At 39.5% G+C, this 22,220-nt stretch overlaps 1 protein-coding gene across 4 annotated transcripts in view; it reads left to right on the top strand.

The window, feature by feature from the left end:
• Positions 1-18,489, top strand: part of EFR3A (EFR3 homolog A) — an 86,111-nt gene extending 67,622 nt beyond the window's left edge. For 3 of the 4 annotated variants that reach the window (XM_054190930.1, XM_054190929.1, XM_054190931.1), the window contains 6 exons: positions 2,613-2,740; positions 7,815-7,903; positions 11,965-12,013; positions 13,138-13,241; positions 14,214-14,263; positions 15,497-18,489. In XM_054190930.1, the coding sequence (XP_054046905.1) occupies positions 2,613-2,740; positions 7,815-7,903; positions 11,965-12,013; positions 13,138-13,241; positions 14,214-14,263; positions 15,497-15,602 (526 nt within the window). In that variant the 3' untranslated portion in view covers positions 15,603-18,489. The remainder of the gene's footprint in view (positions 1-2,612; positions 2,741-7,814; positions 7,904-11,964; positions 12,014-13,137; positions 13,242-14,213; positions 14,264-15,496) is intronic. The other variant, XM_054190932.1, reaches the window with a different exon arrangement.
• Positions 18,490-22,220: the final 3,731 nt, after the last annotated feature.

Below are 22,220 nucleotides of genomic sequence, written 5' to 3'. Positions count from 1 at the left end.
GGTCCAACCTCCCCGATCAAGCTGGGTCACCTAGAGCAGGCTGTCCAGGCCCACATCCAGATGGCTTTGGACTTTTGGACAACGTCTCTGGGCAACCTGTGCAGCGCTTGGTCACCCTCGCAGTAAAGAAGCGTTTCCTGATGTTCAAACAGGTGAACTGTTTTTCAGTTTGTGCCCATTGCTTCTGGCCTTGTCACTGGGCACCACTGAAAAGAGCCTGGCTCTATTGATTTTCCACCCTCTCTCCCTTAATGTAGTTCTACATATTGATAAGATCCACATTCTTTTCTCCATGCTGAACTGTCCCAGCTCTCTCAGACTTTTTTCACTGGGGAGATGCCACAGTCCCTTAATCCGTCTTAGTGGTCCTTTGTTGGACTCTCTACAGTAAGTCCATGTCTCTCCTGTCCTGGGGAGCCCAGCAGTTGACACAGTACTCAAGGTGTGGCCTTACCAGTGCTGAGTAGAGGGGAAGGATCACTCCCGTCGACCTTCCTAACACAGCCCAGGGATACCTTTAGCCTTTTTGTCCCCAGGGACACGTTGCTGGCAAATGGCAAATACTATTACTGTGCAGTTTTTTCTATTTAACAGAGACCATATGCTCTCAAGATATAGCAAAAAAGGTGAGGAAGATATTTCAGATAACGAAGAATCACGGAATCTTCAGAGTTGGAAGGGACCTCTAGAGATCACGGAATCACAGAATCACGGAATCTTCAGAGTTGGAAGGGACCTCTAGAGATCATCTAGTCCAACTCCCCTGCTAGAGCAGGATTGCCTAAAGCACATCCCTCAGGGCTGCATCCAGGCGGGTCTTGAAAGTCTCCAGAGAAGGGGACTCCACAACCTCCCTGGGCAGCCTGTTCCAGTGCTCTGTCACCCTCACTGTAAAGAAGTTTTTCCGTGTATTTGAACGGAACTTCCGATGTTCTAGCTTGTGCCCTTTGCCCCTTGTCCTGTCGCTGGGAACCATTGAAAAGAGCCTGGCTCCGTCCTCCTTAAACCCACCCTTTAGATACTTGTAAACATTAATCAGGTCCCCCCTCAACCTTCTCTTCTCCAGGCTAAAGAGTCCCAGTTCTCTCAGCCTTTCCTCATAAGGGAGGTGCTCCAGTTCCATAATCATCTTGGTTGCCCTACGCTGGACTCTCTCCAGTAGTTCCCTGTCCCTCTTGAACTGGGGAGCCCAGAACTGGACACAGTACTCCAGTTGTGGCCTCACCAGTGCAGAGTAGAGGGGGAGAATGACCTCCCTCGACCTACTGGCCACAGTCTTCCCTATGCAGCCCAGGATGCCATTGGCCTTCTTGGCGACAAGGGCACATTGTTGGCTCATGGATAATTTGCTGTCTACCAGGACCCCCAGGTCCTTCTCCTCAGAGCTGCTTCCCAGCATGTCCGCCCCTAACATATACTGGTGTTTGGCATTCTTCCTTCCCAGGTGCAGGACCCTACACTTGCTTTTGTTGAACCTCATTAGGTTCTTCTCTGCCCAGCTCTCCAGCCTGTCCAGGTCACGCTGGATGGCAGCACGGCCCTCTGGAGTGTCGGCCACCCCTCCCAGCTTGGTATCATCAGCAAACTTGCTGAGGATACACTCTGTCCCCTCATCTAGGTCATTAATGAATATATTGAACAAAATTGGTCCAAGTATTGACCCCTGAGGGACACCACTCGTTACAGGCCTCCAACTGGACTCTGTGCCGCTGATCACAACCCTCTGGGTTCTGTCACTCAGCCAGCTCTCGATCCACCTCACTGTCACCTCGTCTAGCCCATACTTCCTCAGCTTCCTAATGAGGATGTTATGGGAGACAGTGTCAAAAGCCTTGCTAAGGTCAAGGTAGATGACATCTACGGCTCTCCCCTCATCCAGCCAACCCGTTATAACATCATAGAAAGCTATCAGATTGGTCAGGCATGATTTGCCCTTGGTAAATCCATGCTGACCACTTCCAATAACTTCCTGTTCCTCTATGTGTTTGGAGACGACATCCAGAATGAGTCGCTCCATTACCTTCCCAGGGACAGAGGTGAGACTAACCGGCCTGTAGTTCCCTGGGTCCTCCTTCTTGCCTTTTTTGAAGATTGGAGTGATGTCAGCCTTCCTCCAGTCCTCAGGCACCTCACCTGTTCCCCATGACTTTTCAAAGACGATGGAGAGTGGTCTAGCGATAACATCTGCCAGCTCTCTCAGCACTCGCGGGTGCATCCCGTCAGGGCCCATGGATTTATGAATGTCCAGCTTGGCCAAGTGGTCTCTGACCCGGTCCTCCTCAACTAAGGGAAAATCTTCCTCTCTCCAGCCCTTCCCTCTTGCCTCCAGGGTATGGGATGTGTGAGGGACGGCTTTATCAGTGAAGACTGAAGGAAAGAAGGCATTCAGTAACTCTGCCTTCTCTGTGTCTTCCAAGTTTAAAATATTGCAGAGGCATCTGGTGGACCCATTTTGGGGTGTATATTCATCCTTAAAAAACTGAGCAAGTTTTATTTCCATCAAATCATTAACATTGACCCTTTTTGGTTGCTTGCAGACATTGGAAAAAATATTTTATTTAATGAACAAATCTCTATTTGTAGATAATAACTTCCAATATATATTTTCACAGTCTTCCAAAATCCTTAGAGAAGCATGAAAAAGATTTATTTTTCCTGACAAACAAGATTGCCGAATCATTAGGAGGCAGTGGATACAGTGTGGAAAGACTGTCCGTTCCGTATGTGCCCCAGGTAACAGGTAAGCGGTGATCAGTGGCGATACTGCTAAGTGCCAGTTACTAAGAATGCTTTCTTGATGTGTTTTGTGGCAATGAAATGTAATGTGACTACTTGCCAAAAAGATCTAATTATTGCATAATTTTGTTTTCTCAAGTTTTTTTTTTCTCATTAGCTCATCTATTATTGCTAAGAAGTTTCAACTTCATGTCCTTTTAAGAGATTTTTTTTTCCTTAAATTCAGAAGGTGGGGCAGAAAGTTCTTTAACCCACTTCAACTCTTTTTAATGAAGTCTTTGCTTCTGAAAAAATACCTTAAGAAGATAATGGTGATTATTAGTGTTTTTCTGTATTAATTTGAATTAGCAGGTGAGGAAGGATTACACAAGTCAGCATACTTTATCCTTTTTATGTAAACGCTGGATGGAACATATCCCATCCTTTTTCCATCTGGCCTTATGCTGACTTCAGTTGTTTGCCTTAGTCAAATTCTCAATGAGCAGATATTAATTTAATCAAGAATGTTACGTTTTCCTCCATCAGATACCTAGGCTAGCTTAATGTCAGGTAAGACAAGGAAAGTGCCTGAGGAAGATTTTTGAGAGTTCGTGCTACCAAGATGCAGGAATAGTGCGTGGATAACTAGCTTAGTATGTGACATTGTGTGTTTTCTGCTTTTAATATATTTTCAACAGCCAATTGAGCAACTTACTGGAAAAAAAACTGTTTGAAGCATTTGTTGTATTAACTGTGTGTGTTTTGTGGCTGTGCTTAACTGTTCTTATTGTAAGACTCTGGGAAACCCCAGTCTGACCTTTTTGAGAAATAAAAGTTCCTAGGAAATATGATTCCAGTGTTTTGTAGCTCGTGTATAGAAAGAAACATGATATGTATGGACAGTGAATGCCAGATCTGTCACACTTGCAGCACGATTCCTTTGCCGCCTGCTCTTGAATAAGCTTTTTTGGACGGCTGCTATGGGAGGGGATGAGTTCTCCAGAACAGCAGATGTGGGTTTGTCCCATGTGCTAGCAGGCAAACCAGTGATATATGCGCGACACAGCTGCGATGTCTGTTTGCTGTTGCTGGTTGTCATCTTTTAAAAAGGAAAATGTTACTATACTTGACAGATTATTTCTTCTGGCATCCAAAAAAAACAGTTATCATTAAATTTTAGTATTGGCAGAAGAGGTAGGTAGCAAGTAAAGAAATGTTATGTTTCCAGTTTTTACTGTCTTTGTCTGAGTAAATGAGAAAGACAGTCTGGTTGGAAATTCAGATTAAGCCTCTCTTAGAAAATGAGATGTATTTATACCCAAATGACCCTACTAGGGTTTTGTTGGATACTTTGATAAAAATGCATTCCTCCACAAAAAGATATGTAAATTTTGAGAAGGTTAAGCAAGTTTAGCTGCAAGTATGTGATTAACTGCTTCTTCAGGTGATGAGAAACAGCCATATTTAATGCTAAATCTTAGAGTATGTGAATCAGATGGCGGGGGGGGGGGGGGGTTGTGTTGCAGTATCTTGAAAAGAGCAGTAACCAAAACTGGTGTCATGCCTATTATCGTAGCTGATTAGGATCATTAATCTCTGATCCTGTGAGATACTGAGCTTCCAAGGTTTTCATTTAACAAAATCAAGAGCAAAGTGAATATTTTGGAATTCCAAAACTTTTCATTTTTACTTAGATGTTTAATTTCTACTGTTAATACATATAATGCTAGAATAAAGTGTTTCAAAATATATCAATAATTTTAGTAAAAGATGGATCAGTTTTTTATATATTCCTGTGAAAGTTATGTTTGGAACTAAAAAGCCAGTAAAGATTTTATCCTAAGTATTTGGAGTATTTCTGAATATTAAGGACGTAATGCTTAACAATGATTTATAGACATAAAATCATGATCCTCTCTTTGTTTCAGTTTTTTATGCTTGTCAGTTTGAAAGACATTCATATTTGCTGCTTTTTGTACCTTGTTCTCTTCCTTATTTGGGGTAGAAGGGAAGCCGATAATTTAAATGTACATTTAATTAAATTTTTTTTGGCTGTACATACATAATTTCTTTTAATTTAGCTCTGTTTCCATCAGGCAAAAAACCTCATAAATGCAGACACAAGTCAAAAGGTAAAAATGAGTTGTAGGTCAGCCTGCTCTCCTGCTAGCTGTGGTGTGTGTATAGGATGTGCACAGTCAAAAAAAAAAAAAAGCTTTTAGAAGGCCTTTAGACCTTTAGGCCAAAAATTGTGTTGTACTTAGTGTTTCCTTCTGCTTTTTTTTGTTTATCTCCTTGATATACCTGTAGCAATGTTAGCTGCTGCAAGGTTTGCCTTTGTGTTTACTCTTGATTTGTGACTCTACGATATGGTAACTTCCTATTTTCTTTTCCTGAGGAGGTAGCAGGGCTATAGGTATCATTTTTGTGATAGAACTAATTACCTCTTCGAGTGACATTACAGGAACTTGATAGAAAGTTGGGAGAAGCTCGGAGTTGTTCACAGAGCGATGATTCCTCTCACACGCTGGCTGTTCAGGATAAAGGTCCATCAGTGGGACACGTATATGCGCATATGTTCTGTGTGCATCTCGCCAGTAGCTGGGCTTAGACGCTGTCTGCCCACAGCTGTCTTCTGGTTCCCAGTCTTCCCAGTCACTGTCACGTGAGTCCCCAGGGTCCACAGCCCCAGTCCAGCTGCTGGCACAGATCCCTCTGGTGCACAGTAGCGCCCTTGCGTGTGCTCACATGGGTCTTAGTCAGTCCCCCAGGCTCCATGGTCTTTTTGACAGTTGGCCTGGACCTCCTGGTCCTGCCAGGTGCTTCTACCCTCAGAGACACACGGACACCCTCTGCTCCCAGGCTGCTTCACCTGCTCACCTGCTGCTCCAGCTTGCTATTCCCTCGCGATCACACACGGATGCACCTTTGCTTGCTCCAGACGCACGGGCCCTCTGACCCATGGTCTGACTCCAGTCCCTGCACTCAGACCCCATGGACACACCTCACCCAGGGAAAGAGAAATGGGATTTAATGAGAAGACGGGACAGGCTGCACTGACGAAGCTCAGGACATGGCCAGATGTGTGTACTGATCAGCGACTGGTTAACATGGGATTGATGCCTTCATCCCCTTGTCCCTCTCTTTTCTTTGCTTCCTCCTCTCAAACCATCTCAGTCCTCCTTTTCCCCACCCTTGATTTCTCCCCTAAACATCCCACACTAAGCCTTGTGTGATCCCAAGATGCAGTTCCCCTCCATCCCGCTATGTGTCTCATACCCCAGTCACCTCCGTCAATGAGGTGACCCAGAGAGCTGCTCCCGTTGTCCCATGGGGTGGGTGCCATTCTCAGATTTGGTGGGGCCAAAACTCCTGGGACAGCCCTGTCAGGGACTGGGGCAGACAGGTATTGGGGCTCCACCACCGCCCTCGTTCCTCTGAGCTGCTTCGTGTGCGTGGGGTCAAGCTTTATATCATATAACAGAAAAAAAATGCAATTTTCACAGGTTTTTCCCACTTAATATGTTGAAATTAGAGACAAATGGACATTTTTATTAGGCAAGTATAGTGAGGCATCCATTACAAAAATTAATTCTATCCAAAGTAGTCCCAAAAATGTCCCTTTCGGTGTTTGGATGTCAGTTACAGAGAGAGCAGCAAGATGGCAGCAAAGATGTAGGTTTGTCTTGTGTTTACCCTTGAGGGCTAAGGTGCTTTCCTCAGGCTCTGTATGTATTGGGTCAGGTACCAGTGAGCCGTCAGGGATTAAAAATTAAGTAAATCCTTCAAAATGCCACTTGAAGTGCTCAGAGACTCTGAGAACCTGGCAAAGATAGCTGGAATTCAGGTGCTTTTCACTAATCTTGTTCTTTCACTGCCTCTTGCTCTTAAAATAGCCTTTCATTGATATAACTTCTGAAAGTTATTTCTTGATTTTTTTAAAAGCTGAGTGTGTTTAGCTCTGCTGGAATGAATTCTGTTTGTTCGTGCTCAATATTTGCACTGCAAAAGCGCTTTGCTGGAAGTGGTTTAAACAAAGGTTGCAGAAGAACCAGCATAAATTACCTTGTGGTGGAGATTTACAGGCGTTCTCCTTATCTTTGTTTTAGTATCGAGTGCCTGTAGGTGCTTCAGTGTGCAGTGTGAGTCATCAAGGAATAATGGCCTGACCCAAATGGCTTGATCTCAACTAAAATCTAAAATGTGACATTGCAACTCATGGTTTTGTAAATGAGATGCACGAAAGTCAGGCCACTCAAGTCTCCATTTGCCAGAGGATCTTCATGATGCATCTGTAAATGTGTTTTTACTGTTTTTTTTAATCTTATGTTAGTATATTAAATGTCAAAAATGAGAAAAGATTAGTGGTGTATTGTCTCAGGAATGCAGTCACAAAAGGAAAATCCATCAACTGATGGATCATTTGTTCGTGTCTGCGTAAGCGTTAGTGAAATCGTTGTGTTGCTGTTAGTATCAGCAGAGTTGATCTTATTCTGACTGCTTTCTAGGCCAGCTGGACTTGCTAAAATGTTTGTAGGAAGTTAGAAATGGAGAGATTTTTTTTCACCAAGTAGAGTTTTAGACTCACTGAATACGGTACTTGGAGCAACAAGAATAAAGAAGGATCGTTGCTCATTTCCATTTGGAAATCTATTTCTTCTGTCAATGAATCAACTTCCAAAAAGCCCTTTTCTCTTTCAGAATACCTTCAAATTAAGACCTTAATATTTCACTTTCACAACGAAAAAAATAAGTTCAGGCTTTTGTAAATTACTCTGCAGCAATATGTCATCATATACTATGCTATTTATTATGCATTTGAATAAGATCTCGTCTAATTTTTTTGAATCCTGGGCTTTCAAGGGAAAGTTGGCAAGATCTGGGATGAGAGGGGGAAGGGACAATATAAAGCTTATTTTCCTTCATATTTAATAATTTAGGGCAGTAACTGATCATTTTTCCCAACGGTCCAAATGATAAACTAGGCATTCTTGAGTTTAACAGGCATATAGAAACAAATCTGCATCTGATGTGTGGAAATTTGATGGATCGTGTTTCAGCTCTATTACAAAAAGTGAGATAAGTGGTTTTTCTTCTAGATGAGGACAGACTCTCCAGGAGGAAGAGCATTGTGGACACAGTATCTATTCAGGTGGATATTCTGCCTGGCAACAGCACAGAGGATAAGGTATGAAAATCACAGGATGTTTTAAAGCAGCATGTTCATGGTGGCAGGGGGTGAATGCAAATGAAGTTTTCCCAGAAAGTCTAATATCTGATTGTTCTAGCAATGTTAAATGCGTTGGGGTTTTGATGTTTTTAATGCCTATTTTTGTAGAAATGTGTTGTCAAAGGCTCTGATCTTGCTGTATAAAAATGTAAAGTATTTTGTCACTATAGTTTTTTACAGATAGTGCTGCAGAATATGGGGTGGCAATACATATATACAACTACTGTTTCATGAGTAAACACTCTAAAATATTTTCTTTGCATTTTGAGGGATCAAATAAAAATCCTGCATCTGTATCCCTGCATCATTTGAAGTATCTGAGAGTCTCGTTCATCAAAATGGGGCTGACAGATATCAGACTAGTGGGAGACCTGCTGTCTTTCAGAGGGGCAGGTAAAAACTAGGCAGGTTACATACACCACGGTGTTACAGTATTACTCTTCCCTTCCAGAAGAGTTTAGCACACAGTGCTTTAAAGACACGGGAAGGATAAAGTAGCAACAAAAAGTTCATGTGTAAGGTACAGGAGCTGATGCTAATTATCCCTTAGGAAGACTGCATTATAATTAAAATTACCCCGCATCTTTTGACACTTAATTTGAAGTATTTCTTAAAATAAATTTTCATTTCTACTGAATGTTTTTCAAGGTTCTGCTGATTTTTATTAACCCGATTTCTGCTGGCTGTGATGGAGATTGGCTGTTGAAATTGAGGTGTTTGTACATGCAAATGAATCCTACCTTTAGCACCTTAAAGCACAAACCAGCTGGGGACGTGAAACAGAATGTGGGGCAGAGTCAAGCTGAATGTTAGTTAAAAGTGCAGTATTAAGCTATCGCAAAGGAGTAAGTCTCATTTTAGAATGACAGAAGTGATTTATGTTTTGCATCATTATTATTATTCCTTTCTGCTTTGTGTTGGTGCTACCTCAGGTGATATTCTGTGTTCAGTTCCTGCCATTGTGCTTTAACAAGGGTACAGATAAACTAGGTAAAGGCTTAGGACAAAGAAGAAAGAAATGTTTGAAAAATGAACCAGATTATCACAATCTTTAGCTTTCTGAAGAAAGTAAATGCTCCTAGTGGGAATGGAGTTGTTTGCCATTAGTATACTTTTTTAATCTTATGCATTATATGTGATTGAACATCTTTCTTGAAGGTAGAATCAAATGAGAGAAGCTTCCTTTTCAGGTTTCAAACAATTATGCTGATGTTATGTTAAGCATTGATATATTGACATTTTTTTAACAGGATATAGCAGTTGTAGATAAATCAAAATCTGTGTATGGGTTCTCAGTTTAATGTGGTACAGTGTCTTGGATAATTAATTACTATTTGCCTGTCTTAAAAACAAGAATTTTATTAATCAGAAACACATGAAACAAAGATTCCTCCTTTAGTTGCTTTACAGTGCTTGTTTACAATGCAAAGGGAAAACTGATATTTTCCAATTTGTTGATTGCAAATTGGTCTTGATACCTAAATAATGAACAGCTGAAAAATTTTCATAGAATCATTGAATCATAGAATTATTTAGGTTGGAAAAGACCATTAAGATCATTAACCTAACACTGCCAAGTCCACCACTAACCCATGTCCCTGAGTGCTACATCTTTTAAATACCTCCAGGAATGGTGACTCAACCACTTCCCTGAGCAGCCTGTTCCTTCAGTAATGGTGCTTTGTAATTTTTGCTAATTCTTGTTCCCTCATAATGCATGTTTTTGGCCACTTGGAACATGGGATGATACTGTGGATGTCACTCAAGAGCAGGAAAAAAGAAAAAAAAAAACTCTATGAGGATATAAAATCTGGTTCTCTTGCTATGTAGATTAGTAAATATAACATAATCCATAACTGTCAGCAGAATTAAACTGCAAAAAAAGGAGCATAAGGCTTTATGATTGAGAGGATAAACTACCTAATTAATGTAAGTCTTAGGATTAATGATCTATGGTGTCATTTCTACACTGAGGTAGAAGACTGTTTATCCATAAAATATCTGCTATTGTATACAATATGAATGCAATTCTTTTGTCAGCACAATCAAAGTTTTTTGTTGCGGGAAGTCTGTTAGTGAATCCTGTTTAGGAAGATGGTTTATTCCATAGTTATCTTCATTTATAAGATGAAAGCACTTGTAAAAGCAGCTAGTGCTTCTGTGATATTAATAACCGTATACAGTGCTGGCTAATATTAGCAGCTACTATGGATGTTAATTAGAAATCTTAAAAGGCTGCCATAAGCAAGCAATTTTCACCAAATATGAATTGTATAAAAGATGATTATTTCGAAACCTGAATACTTTTTATGTCTAGCTATATCCACAAATATTTGACATAAAGGGTGTTTTGATGTTTGTTTATTAACCTTTTATATATTCCGAGGTAGAGAATACAATGCTAACGTAGTAAAATCTGTTAGAAAAATATTATTTACAGCTCCATCTCCTGAAATAACACTGATGGAAAAAGGAAACGGCTGCTACTTCTGGCTTTTCCATTTACAGTAGGTCGAGTCAATTAATTAAAAAATAGAAAGAATGCAGGGTCTTCTGAATTGGGTGAAACAACTTTGTGCTACCTTACAGATCTTTCATCTTAAATCATATTAGACCATTCTAAACAATTAGCGTTCATAAGGAAAAATAAAAGTGCTGCCTGTTTACAGGTAGTTAGTTTTGAAGGATTAAAGTAAGGCGGTCCAAGCCAAGAAAGCATGTTATGCTCAGGTGAACACTGTTCTGCTATCTAGGCAGCTTCCCCTAATATTATCACAGTCGTTTCACTGTAAATATACTTCATGACATAGAAACTGTAGGTGTATAAAGAACTGAAACACAGAAATCCGTGAGCTGGAGCTCTTCAGAGAAATGTTCCTGTGTCTTTGGTAATTTTGCAGCCCCAAGCAATTCCTAATGAAGTGCATCTGCAGCGGCAAATGTATATATTCTTATTACTAAACGAATAAATTTTCTCAGTGCATCAGACATATCTTGTTCTGAAGAGCCCTTTAGCTCCGAAACTTATGACATAAGCACCAAATTATAGAATCATAGAATCATCTAGTTTGGAAGGGACCTTTCATATCATCGAGTCCAACCATCAACATAACACTGACAAAAACCATCACTAGACCATATCCCTCAGCAGTATGTCTGCCCGTCTTTTAAATACCTCCAGGGATGGCGACTCAACCACTTCCCTGGGCAGCCTGTTCCAATGCTTAATAACCCTTTCAGTGTAAAAATTTTTCCTAATATCCAGTCTAAACCTCCCCTGGCACAACTTGAGGCCGTTTCCTCTTGTCCTGTTACTTGGGAGAAGAGACCGACCCCCACCTGGCTACACCCTCCTTTCAGGTAGCTGTAGAGAGCGAGAAGGTCTCCCCTGAGCCCCCTTTTCTCCAGGCTGAACACCCCCAGCTCCCTCAGCTGATCCTCATCAGACTCGTTCTCTAGATCCCTCGCCAGCTTTGTTGCTCTTCTCTGGACCCGCTCCAGCACCTCAATGTCTTACTTGTAGTGAGGGGAGCCCATACTGGTATGAAGTTAGCCTAAAGCCAAAAAACATTTTCCATTCTAGCCGCTACTACCATCTCTTCCTTTAGTGTCACGTTGCTGGTAGCTCAATCCCCCGGAGCGGTTGCTATTATTCGCAATAGCTGTCTAAGAACCAGTACTGAGGCTTAGCTGTATAGAAACACCACAGCATATTCCTGACCCAAAGGAGCGTTCTGCCGAAATGCACCTTCTTTTTCCAAAGTATTATTGCCATAGAGCATCTTCCAAAATTTGGAAAGTTTTCCTTGATCTCGTTTGATAAAAATGCTAATTGCAGTGGATTAAACCTGTGAATTAGCGATCTGTCGGCTGTCATGGGAACTCCAGGTACAGCTATAAGGAACTTGTAAGGCAGAAAATTTGTGTGGCCATTTTGACCTTCTGTATTTATCACATTCCTTGTTTTTTAGAAGCTTGTTATATGTGAGGTTTAAGGGGTTTTGTTTCTTTGTGTTTAGATTGATAATACTGAAGAAATCACCTTTGAAGCTTTGAAGAAAGCAATTGGTAAGACTTATTACAATTGTGTTTATGCAGCATAGTTTTCAATTACTGTGGAACTGCCAGAGAAAAAGCTATTGCTGGAATAACATAGTTAAAATATTGCATTTGTTTCTCTTCAGCTAGTAAACTTATTTAAAACTTCATTTATTTATATCTAAATTTCTGAAATGATAGCTGGATAATTTTAGTGAATTCATTTTCTGTCTGAATGAAAAGCATCTGGAAGTGCCTGTCATCTATTAAATTTGCCCTTACAGGCCAAGCTATAAATAATGTGAGATTTTCAAATTCCATTGAGTGATTCTTTATAAAGCAACTGAAATATTTTTACATATTAAGATTTTCAGGTCTGCAATGCATTCAGAAAATAGATTGTAAGGCACACATTGTAGACTTCGAAAACACTCCATTTTTTTATTTAGTGTATTGATATGCATTTGTCTGATTTGTTTAAAAAAATATTATTCTGACAAGTGACGCACCTACCAGAACTCAGAATTATCCAGTTTCCTTATTTCTTATCACTATAAGTATGTACTAATTAATGCTGTCCAGTCCACCAAAATCCTGAAAAAACCATGAATTAGACATGGATGTGTTAAACAGTAGACGCTGATATTTTAAACGGTGATCCAATCTGACAGTTTTCCAAAACTGCCTGATCACTGAGGTACTTAAATTCATTAGATACTGGGAAGTTCCAGCTGGTTGTAGGTTCAGTCAGCCTGTGGAGGCCGAACTTGCTTTTCCCAAATTCTAATAGAAAATCCTGTCTGCGTGGTACTGGGAGGGAGGATACTGCCTTCTTTGTCCCTTGAAGCTGAACTTGCGTGCAGTGAGTGAGAAATGCAGTCTTGAGTCTGGATAATAAAGCGAAAGGAAGCCTGCATGTACTCCTAATTAAAGCACGTAGTAAGAAAGAGGCAAAACTGGGAACCTCAAACCAGTTCCCTGAAATTGTACCTGCATTTTGCTTTGGAACGACAGATGACAGCGCGCTTTACTACAGTTGCATCACTTCAAATACAGTGCTTGTTTGCTTCTGCAGTCTGCATTTGAAGGTTGATATCACTTCTACTTGACACACAAAAGTTACATTTGGTTTTATTTTTATAATTTTTTTTAAGATAACAATGGACTTGAAGAACAGGAAAAAGAAAAAAGGCGTCTTGTGATTGAAAAGTTCCAAAAAGCGCCATTCGAAGAAATAGCAGCACAATGTGAAACCAAAGTGAGTTTCTGAAAAATGTTTTGCAGCATTGAAGATACCAGTATAAGCAGTAATGGGGATGTGCTAGCTAAAGGTGGTTTATGTTACCATGTCACTGCTGCTGTTACTTCTAAAGAAGTTGTCGTCACTATTATCAATGTTGAGAAATTCCAGTTATTTAAAGTGTGCTTTTCATTGCTCTCAGACCATTTGAAAAGGAATGGAAATCTCATACACTCTTCACCTTAACGTTTTCCTTACTGTCTTTGAAATCTAGATCATAGAATCATAGAATGGTTTAGGTTGGAAGGGACCTTAAAGATCATCCAGTTCTAACCCCCCTGCCATGGGCAGGGACACCTCCCACTAGACCAGGCTGCTCCAAGCCCCATCCAGCCTGGCCTTGAACACCTCCAGGGATGGGGCATCCACAGCTTCTCTGGGCAACCTGTTCCAGTGCCTCACCACCCTCACAGTAAAGAATTTCTTCCTAATATCTAATCTAAAACTCCCCTCTTTCAGTTTAAAACCATTGCCCCTTGTCCTGTCGCTCCATAAAGAGTCCCTCCCCATCTTTCCTGTAGGCCCCTTTAGGTACTGGAAGGCTGCTATAAAGTCTCCTCAGAGCCTTCTCTTCTCTAGGCTAGATTTACAGCCCGTTCCTATTTCATCCTAGGATAACTGGAGCTGTATTTACCCCATTGTATATTTTTGAATAACTAAGTGTATTTCAGGTTTGTTAAACTCTGTCTACAACAGCAAAATTTGTTATATAGTTCCTTGCACTCCAAGACGGGCTCACTCAATCTCACGTGCCTCTCCAGGGCTCCGAATCCTTGCAGCAGTGAGAAAAGAAATTGAGATAGGAAACGCTGCCTAGATTTGCCATGTGGTGATGTGGAATACACTCACTGAGTATGGCCCAGCGTATTCATTTTAGCCTGATTAAATATATAGTAGTTAATAATTCAATTTTAATTTTTTTTTTCCTAGGCAAACTTGCTTCATGATAGACTTGCCCAGATACTGGAACTCACCATTCGGTAAGGCTTTATGCAAGAAGAATATGAGGAATGAAATATGAGTTATAAAGCAATTGTGACTACTTTCAGGTGCTCATATCACAGTGTTCACATGTAATAGGCAGAAAATAATTGATTTAGCTGAATGTTGTGGTGTAACCCTGGTATGCGTTTAAGCCCGACACAGCCACTGGCTCATTCCCCCTCCGTGGGATGGGGAAGAGAATTGGAAGGGTGAAAGTGAGAAAACTCATGGGTTGAGATGAAGACAGTTTAATAGGTAAAGCAGAAGGTATATGTGCAAGCAAAGCAAAATAAAAATTCATTCACAATTTCCCATCAGGTATTCACAATATTCACAATTCCCCAGCCAGGGCAAGTAGGGCTCCATCACGCGTAACGGTTACTTTGGAAGACAAATGCCATCACTCCAAACGTCCCCCTCTTCCTTCTCTGTCCGTAAAGTTATTATTGCTGAGCACGGAATCATATGGTATGGAATATCCGTTTGCTCAGTTGGGGTCAGCTGTCCCGGCTGTGTCCCCTCCCAGCTTCTGGTGCACCCCCAGTGGTGTGAGAAACAGAAGAGGTCTCTACGCTGTGTAAGCCCTGCTCAGCAATAACTAAACCATTCCTGTGTTGTCAACAGTGTTTTGGTCACAAATCCAAATCACAGCACCATACAAGCTACCGTAAAAAAAATTACTCCAGACAAAACCAGTACAATGGAAAAGAGTAGTCTTCATCTAAAACAGTCACTTTGTTTTTCTTATTTTGAATCTTTTAGATAGTGAAGAATATCCAGAAACCATGTTATAGTATACTTCTATTCTTATATTATTTCTATGTATATCAGTAGTATTGAAGAATGCTGGGGTTTTTCCCATTGCTGTATCTGTTTGAGAAAGTAATTAGATACTGAACAGTCAAAATAGTACATGACATTATTATAGAGAGTTGTGCACATCTGTTGAGCAGCATAAATAGTATTTATTAGTAATTAAATGTATTTTCATAGTTCTGTAACATTCATGAAGTCGATGATTCAGACCAGAGTACAAAAAAAAAAACACCTGAGGCATGATAATTTCATTAGAATTTCAGGAATAGGATAAAATACTGATGGTTGGGGTGGGGGCTGGGGTGGGGTGGATAGTTTGCTCTTCGTTTTCAGCTATTAATGCGTAAAGTTATAAAAAAGAAAGCCGTCCATATAATTATAAATTCTGTATATTAATTGTTCTTCTCACACAGTCCTCCGCCTAGCCCCTCAGGAACGATGACCATTACTGCCGGACACGCTCATTACCAGTCTGTTCCAGTCTATGAGATGAAGTTTCCAGATCTTTGTGTGTATTAAGTGTCTTCTGAAGTCTGCTGGACATTATTTAGAGTAGAGTACAATAGAAAGAACAAGATGAGTTTTCAAATTTTATTGTTTATTTCCTTTAAAATAATGGTGGACATGAGCCAAATACAAATTACTCTAGCCAAACTCATGAGACTATCCTGAGTTGTTTTCTTCTGTAATATATTTGAAGCTAGGTTTTTCATGTATCGTGTTTCTTCATTTTCATATTTGAGTAGATGTAAAAGATTTAAAACTTGTCTTGCCATATAGATGAATATTTCAGTTACTCTAGGAATTTGTATTTCTGTAAATTCCTTTAAATTGAGGCATTGTAACTGAAAAACCTGTTAAAGCTTTTTCTTTTTTTTGTTTGTTGGGTTTTTTTATTCATTTCCACCTCAATTATATGTCTAAATAGAATGCTTTTGGCTTGCTTCATCTTAATAAATGTAACCAGTGGAGCGCTACCTTAGCTCCCTTTCGTCCATGCTGTCATAGCTAGTCAACTGGTTTATGTTGGAATATATGGAAAAAACAATACCTTACATGTGTTCAAGTACAGTAAATGAATTAATGGACACTTGTTAAAGTGTTTTTTTGATGCATCACATAACATGCTTTTTAGATATATACGCCCGGTATATGTCCTGTATTTCTTGCTAAAAGTTAAATGCTTTGCCTAAAGAGGAGAATTCTCCTCTTGAAGCACTGAACTGTGCAATATTTTTCATGTCTTAAGGTGTATGGTTTACAGACTGTACTTTGGAAAACGCAGTAGTGTTTTACTGTCTGCTTTAGTATAAATACATGAGAGATATATTTAGTATAGCAGAAAATAAACTGAGGGCATTTTAAATCATAAATACAGAAATTACAAATATATTCTATGAGGTATTTCTTTGTAGTTTATTACAGCTTTTTAATGATATTTTAGAATTTGAAAGAAAACTGGATGAAACTGTTTAAAGACCAAGAATTTATTACATATGTTTTCAAGCAAAAGCATTTTTAGAGATGCATCTCTGTGTTCGTTTTCGTTTCATTTCTCAAACCATAAGGAAAATGTGGTAACTTTCATAGGTTTATGTATCTGAGTATACTATTCAAATGTAAATAAAGTAAAACTGATACAGTAAATCACTGAGCTTTTGCTGATAATTGTCAGTGCTGTCTTTATGACTCACCAAATTCTGCAGGCAAAAGGAAAAAACTGCTTTCGCTGATGCCATGAATAGTAAGTTTGAAGCATCTGAATCTGACTGAAGCAGCATAAACATGAACGAATGATCTCAACTATCTATAATAAATGTAAGACATTAAGTTAGCCAGCAGTTTAGGTAAACAGCGTTCAGGCTGTGAACAAAGTAATCTAACTTCACGTAGCCCTGCTTTGAGCAGGAGCTTGGTTTAGATGACCTTCAGAAGTCCCAACCTAAATTAATCTATGATTGCATAATTGTGAGATCTGAATGGTTATCAGGCCAGCTAATTTTTCTGACTGTTTTGAGCATTAGCAAACCCACCGTAAAACAGATTTTAAGTTTTTCAAACTATAAATCACTATTCCACTGGAATACTTTTAAAAGCCTGATGTGACATAACATCCGAGAAATATCAGGTACTTAAACCTATGAGATATCATGCTGAGACTTTGAGAAAGCATTCACAAAGCTCAAAAGGTAATTGAGACCTTCTTTTCAGTTTAACAGTGCAATCACAGCTGTTAGTGGATGACGAAACAGCCCCTTATCTACAGCATTCCGTTGTGATTTTTACTGCTGCAGCGTATCAGCCTGATCAGACCACAGTCTACACATAAATAGGACTCTAGCTTTTAGTTTTCACTTTTGGGGTTTTTTTTTAAGGTAAGACATAATAGTTTTTGGCCTATATGAAGAGTGTAATTTTTTAAATAATAAATCTAACCTAGGAATACAATGTAAAACACTTATCCACTCTGTCATTTTTTAAGAATAACACTGTGCACTTTTGTACAAAAAGAAAATAAGGAGTCTAAGAAATAAAGAATGTACTTCTGTTTGCACTCTTGCAGTACGGAGACTGTTGCTGTAAATACAGGATTGTTTCTGTGATTGAATTCTGTTGCATGAATGCTGCATGTGAAAATAACTAGATTCAGCATTTCATTTTCTGTTCTGTTTATGAAGTATTTTTCATATATGCTGGTGGTAGGTTTCCATGTTTTCAGTGTTCAAATGAGCTTTGTTTGGGAAATGCAGGTGTTGTGCAGGTGTTGTGCAGGGGATGAAGAGCTTGTAACACTCCGTGTGCTCGCAGGGTATTTAATTTCTTCCTTTCTGGAAATTCAGGGAGTCTGTAAGTTGGTGATTGGTTCACTCTGGCCTTTCTAGACAGCTGGGAGATGGGAGGGGCTGTAAAATGTATTGTTTTGGTAGCTATTGTAATAAGTAGCTAATGAATGAAACCAAATGAATTGAGAATGCTGTTGTACCGTATAAAGCTGCTGTGTTTCACTGAATTTTTTTATGTTCTTCAGACAAGTTGCAGAACTGAAAAGCCCTGTTTGCAAACTGGCCCTGTGTTATCTGCAACACACCGAGTACTGTCACATGATTATAAATCGGTTTCCAGCTGTTTAAATGTATTCCAGCTTTTGCTTTGGGTTCTCTTTCCCATTGTGTCACTTTGAAAAATTAGAGCTTTTGGTAGTAGGTCACTTCAAAATAAATTAAATCCTTCTTAATTTCAAAAGATAGAAATAGCTGGTTGTCTAAAATCAGAGTAGGGCTAATTTGTCCGTTGTTCTGATGGTCATATATTCTGTACTGTACGTAATGAACCAGTTTCAATAAATGTAAGAAAACACTGTGCAATCTATATTTAAGCAATAAAATAAACCAAAATTTAAAATTAATCTTTTCTAGAGGTGTCAGTTCATTTTTACTGCTCACAATTAAAATGTCAATGACATAAGTTTTTTGCCATTTAAAATAGACCTCATTTTACATGCTTTCCCCCCCCCCCCCCCCCCAAATGTTATAGCATTGCAGCAAAAGTTGAGAATGCAACATTACAAAAGTCAGTTCCTAATAGCATACAAGCTTCAGGAAGATAAATAAGCTACGCTTTTCGGACCTGCCTCCCTGGTTAAGGAACGTATTGAGGTTTGTAGTATCGATTTCAAGGAATAAAGTTGTTGGGGTGTGTGATCTCATCCACAGGGAGTGTTTTTCAGACAGTGATGCCATCTAATGGGGCTGAGTATTATACTGTTGTTTGTGACTCTTTTTTGGTAGCATTTGTTTAAATGGTTTTTCAGAGTACACGCTGAAAGAAGCATGAAGAACAATTCTTTTTTTCTGTTTTGAGGAAGTTGGGACCTTCTCTAGCTCACATGAGACATATCCTAATATAGAGAGGATTATATTGTCATCGTCTTTTCCCTTGCTCCTCTGTTCCAAACTTTTGTAGATGTTCAAACTTTGTGTGTGTGTTTAGGAAATTTTAGAGGGTAGGTATCTTCTTTCTGTAATCTGTGACTTACCGTGGGTCTCAGAACTTGCTATTGAGATCTGTAGTCATCAACCTTTTTTGTTGCTCTGGTTGGTCTGAGCAGGATTTTGACAACGGATACCTCAAACCAATCCAGGGAGAAAATAGTAGCCACCCTTGGGAGATTATTTTAAATCATATCTAAAGAGAAGGTGTAAAGGTGAACAAGGCTCTGTTACCCTACCACATGAAACCAGTCAAGGAGGGACAAAAGTGGCAGCCACTGCAGTCAGATGAAACCAAGGTGACCTGTTAAGAGCTACTTTCTGGGTAACTGGGGGAGTTTCTGTCCTGGAAGTTTTTGCTTCTTCACAGTCTTGCCTTTATTTGGAAGACTTAACTCACTCAGTGCTCACGGTTTTAACGATACTGTGGTGAAGATGCCCAGTACACCTGAATTATGTCAGGTTGTTTATGAAATCATATTGCCAAATCTTTAATCCTTTATCAGCTTACAGGCAAAGAACAAGTGCTTAAAGTAAGTAAATCAGTATCTAATAAAGTAGGAAATCTTTTTACATTAGTAATTAATAGATTAGTTGTTCACTTTCAGGAAACAACTAGGTTTTGGCCAGCTATGCCCCAAAATCTGAAAAAACATAGTGTAAAGCTACTGTGAGAATGAGGGAAGAAAAAAGCAATGTCTTGTCTTGCAGCTGCTGCAGGCAGTGGGATTCACGTGGCCAAGTACCTTCTGGGTTTTTTTTTTTTTATTTGGGGTGTTTTTTTGGTGCTTTTCCTTTTTTCTGCACTGCTTTAATGTTTCACACTTTTAACGTAGGAAAAATGCTGAAAGGGGGAATACTATCAGCCACAGAGGTTTATAGAATATTAACTGCTCATCCAAAAAAAGATGTCTCATTTTTTCTGCTTATTGGGTTGTTTTTTCTATTTTTATTTTAGCACTGATCTCTGAGAATGAATAAATATAGTTAATCATAGCTAGATTATTTAAGACTTCTCTTTATCAACACAATTCACGTGGCAGTAATTACTCTACGGAGCAACTTTTATGTTAGAGTCTTCCTGAAATAAGAGATACTGGAAGAAAGCCCGAAGTAGTAGCAACATTGCCTGAGTAACAGCTTATTGATATTGTAATTTCTCTGTTAGTTGTTCGGTTCAAATGATCTGTTTATATCTCTGCAATCAGAAAATTCAGCTTGTCCCTGAGTGAATATATGCATGTGTTATTTGCATAACCATGAATGTAATACTAGTTTCTAATAATTAGCAGAAAAGGATGGGTTTTTTATCTGAAGCATGTATTATAAGCGCAGGCTTCACAGCAGCAGCGCCGCTATCATCAATCAGAGAAATGAGCTTGTGGTATTATTAAGCAGCAACGCACTTAGTTCACTTGTTTAAAGGCCAATTTTTCCCCATTTCAGCTAATTAGCTATCTGACCTTTTCATTATCATTTTTATTTATAAACGTGGTGAAATATAAAATAGTTTTTTTCATCACTTACGATACAAGGCTGATAAAAGCTCCAATTCTGAAATAAGTAAATGTACCAGTGTAATGCAGATCTCATCCTCAGCACTGGACAAAAATGGGCATTTAATGGATTTGTAGCATTTTTTTCAAGTACTGAAATGCCCTCTTTCTGTATAGCATAATGCGTGGGGGAAACGAAAATATCAAAGTTAATTAAAATTTTGTCTGCTGATGGAATTTCTCCCATCACGTAGCTATCCTCTCTGCCTTCCCTTAAAGAAAAAGTCTTTATGTTCTCCTGGCTTTTTTTCACTAGTGTTAATGGTGCAGCCACTGCAGGCAGTGGGATTCATGGGGCTAAATACCTTTTGGGTTTGGTTTTTATTTGCTTTTTTGGTGTTTTTCTTTCTTTCTGCACTGCTTTAATCCTTTGCAGAATACCACTAGCCAGAGGTCTAGAGAATATTAACTGCTCATCAGAGAACATCCACTGGCATTTTCACCTGCTGGTCTCACAAAGTTCTGTTTGCCCAAGGAGATCAAGTGATGCGATTTAGGTAACTGCTTCCTGATCTGGAAGAACACGGGTAGCGTTTCTGTATCCAGCATTAGGATATGGTGATTGATCTGTAAGGAGCACTTTTGTGACAAAGTTCAACCCTGTAGGAGGTTATAGAGAAGAAATCCAGACCTTTCAGAGCAGCTGAATCGCTAGAAAGTTTGTAGCAATCCAGGACTTGTTAGTGAATCATAGAACAGTTTGGGTTGGAAGGGACCTTTAAAGGTCACCTAGTCCAACTCCCCTGCAATGAGCAGGGACATCTTCAACTAGATCACGTTGCTCAAAGCCCATGAATGTTTCCAGGGATGGGGCATCTACCACCTCTCTGGGAAACCTGGGCCAGTGTTTCATCACCCTCATTGTAAAAAATATCTCGTCTAAATCTACCTGCTTTTAGTTTAAAGACATTACCCTTTGTCCTATCACAACAGGCCCTGCTAAAAAGTTTGTCCCCATCTTTCTTATAAGCCCCTTTTACTTACAAGCCCTGTGAAAGGCCGCAAACAGGTCTCCCCGGAGCCTTCTCTTCTCCAGGCTGAACAACCCCAGCTCTCTCAGCCTGTCTTCATAGGAGAGGGGCTCCAGCCCTCTCGTCAGCTTTGTGATCATTTTTGTTGACTTCTTTCGATCAAGAAGTCAAACCTTCCTTCGCAATTAGATGTCCTTACAGAGAAAGTTCTGTATTAGTATGGTTTTCCTTTTGCAAAGACACGCTCAGCAAAAGTATGGAAATATTGGTGATCTCATTGAATAAGAGCTTATCTGCCATTTTGCCCAGGTCATCTTCAGGGGGGGTTTAAGCTGTGTGTTTGCACGGTTGTGTGCTGTACAACTGAAGTCAAATCAGAAAGCCATAGAAAGATTATACCTTTGTGTGCACCTTTCATATCAAAGTAACAAGGGTGCTAGTGATTTTGACCCTGGATGGGTTTATTTTGTTGTTTAGCTTTCTTATCAGTAGTCATGTTGTAGTAATTTTATTTCTTGTGGCAATATTTTATGGTCAAAGCATAGTCTAAATTAGTGTCTTATCAAGTAAAAGGATGTACATATCCTTTTATACTGCTCTTGTCTGATAGCTGGTGAACCT

This window comes from Rissa tridactyla, chromosome 2 (assembly GCF_028500815.1).
Source record: "Rissa tridactyla isolate bRisTri1 chromosome 2, bRisTri1.patW.cur.20221130, whole genome shotgun sequence".
Taxonomy (NCBI): Eukaryota; Metazoa; Chordata; class Aves; order Charadriiformes; family Laridae; genus Rissa; species Rissa tridactyla.
Note: the sequence above shows the minus strand (reverse complement) of the source record. Positions and strands in the feature narration are given on the sequence as shown.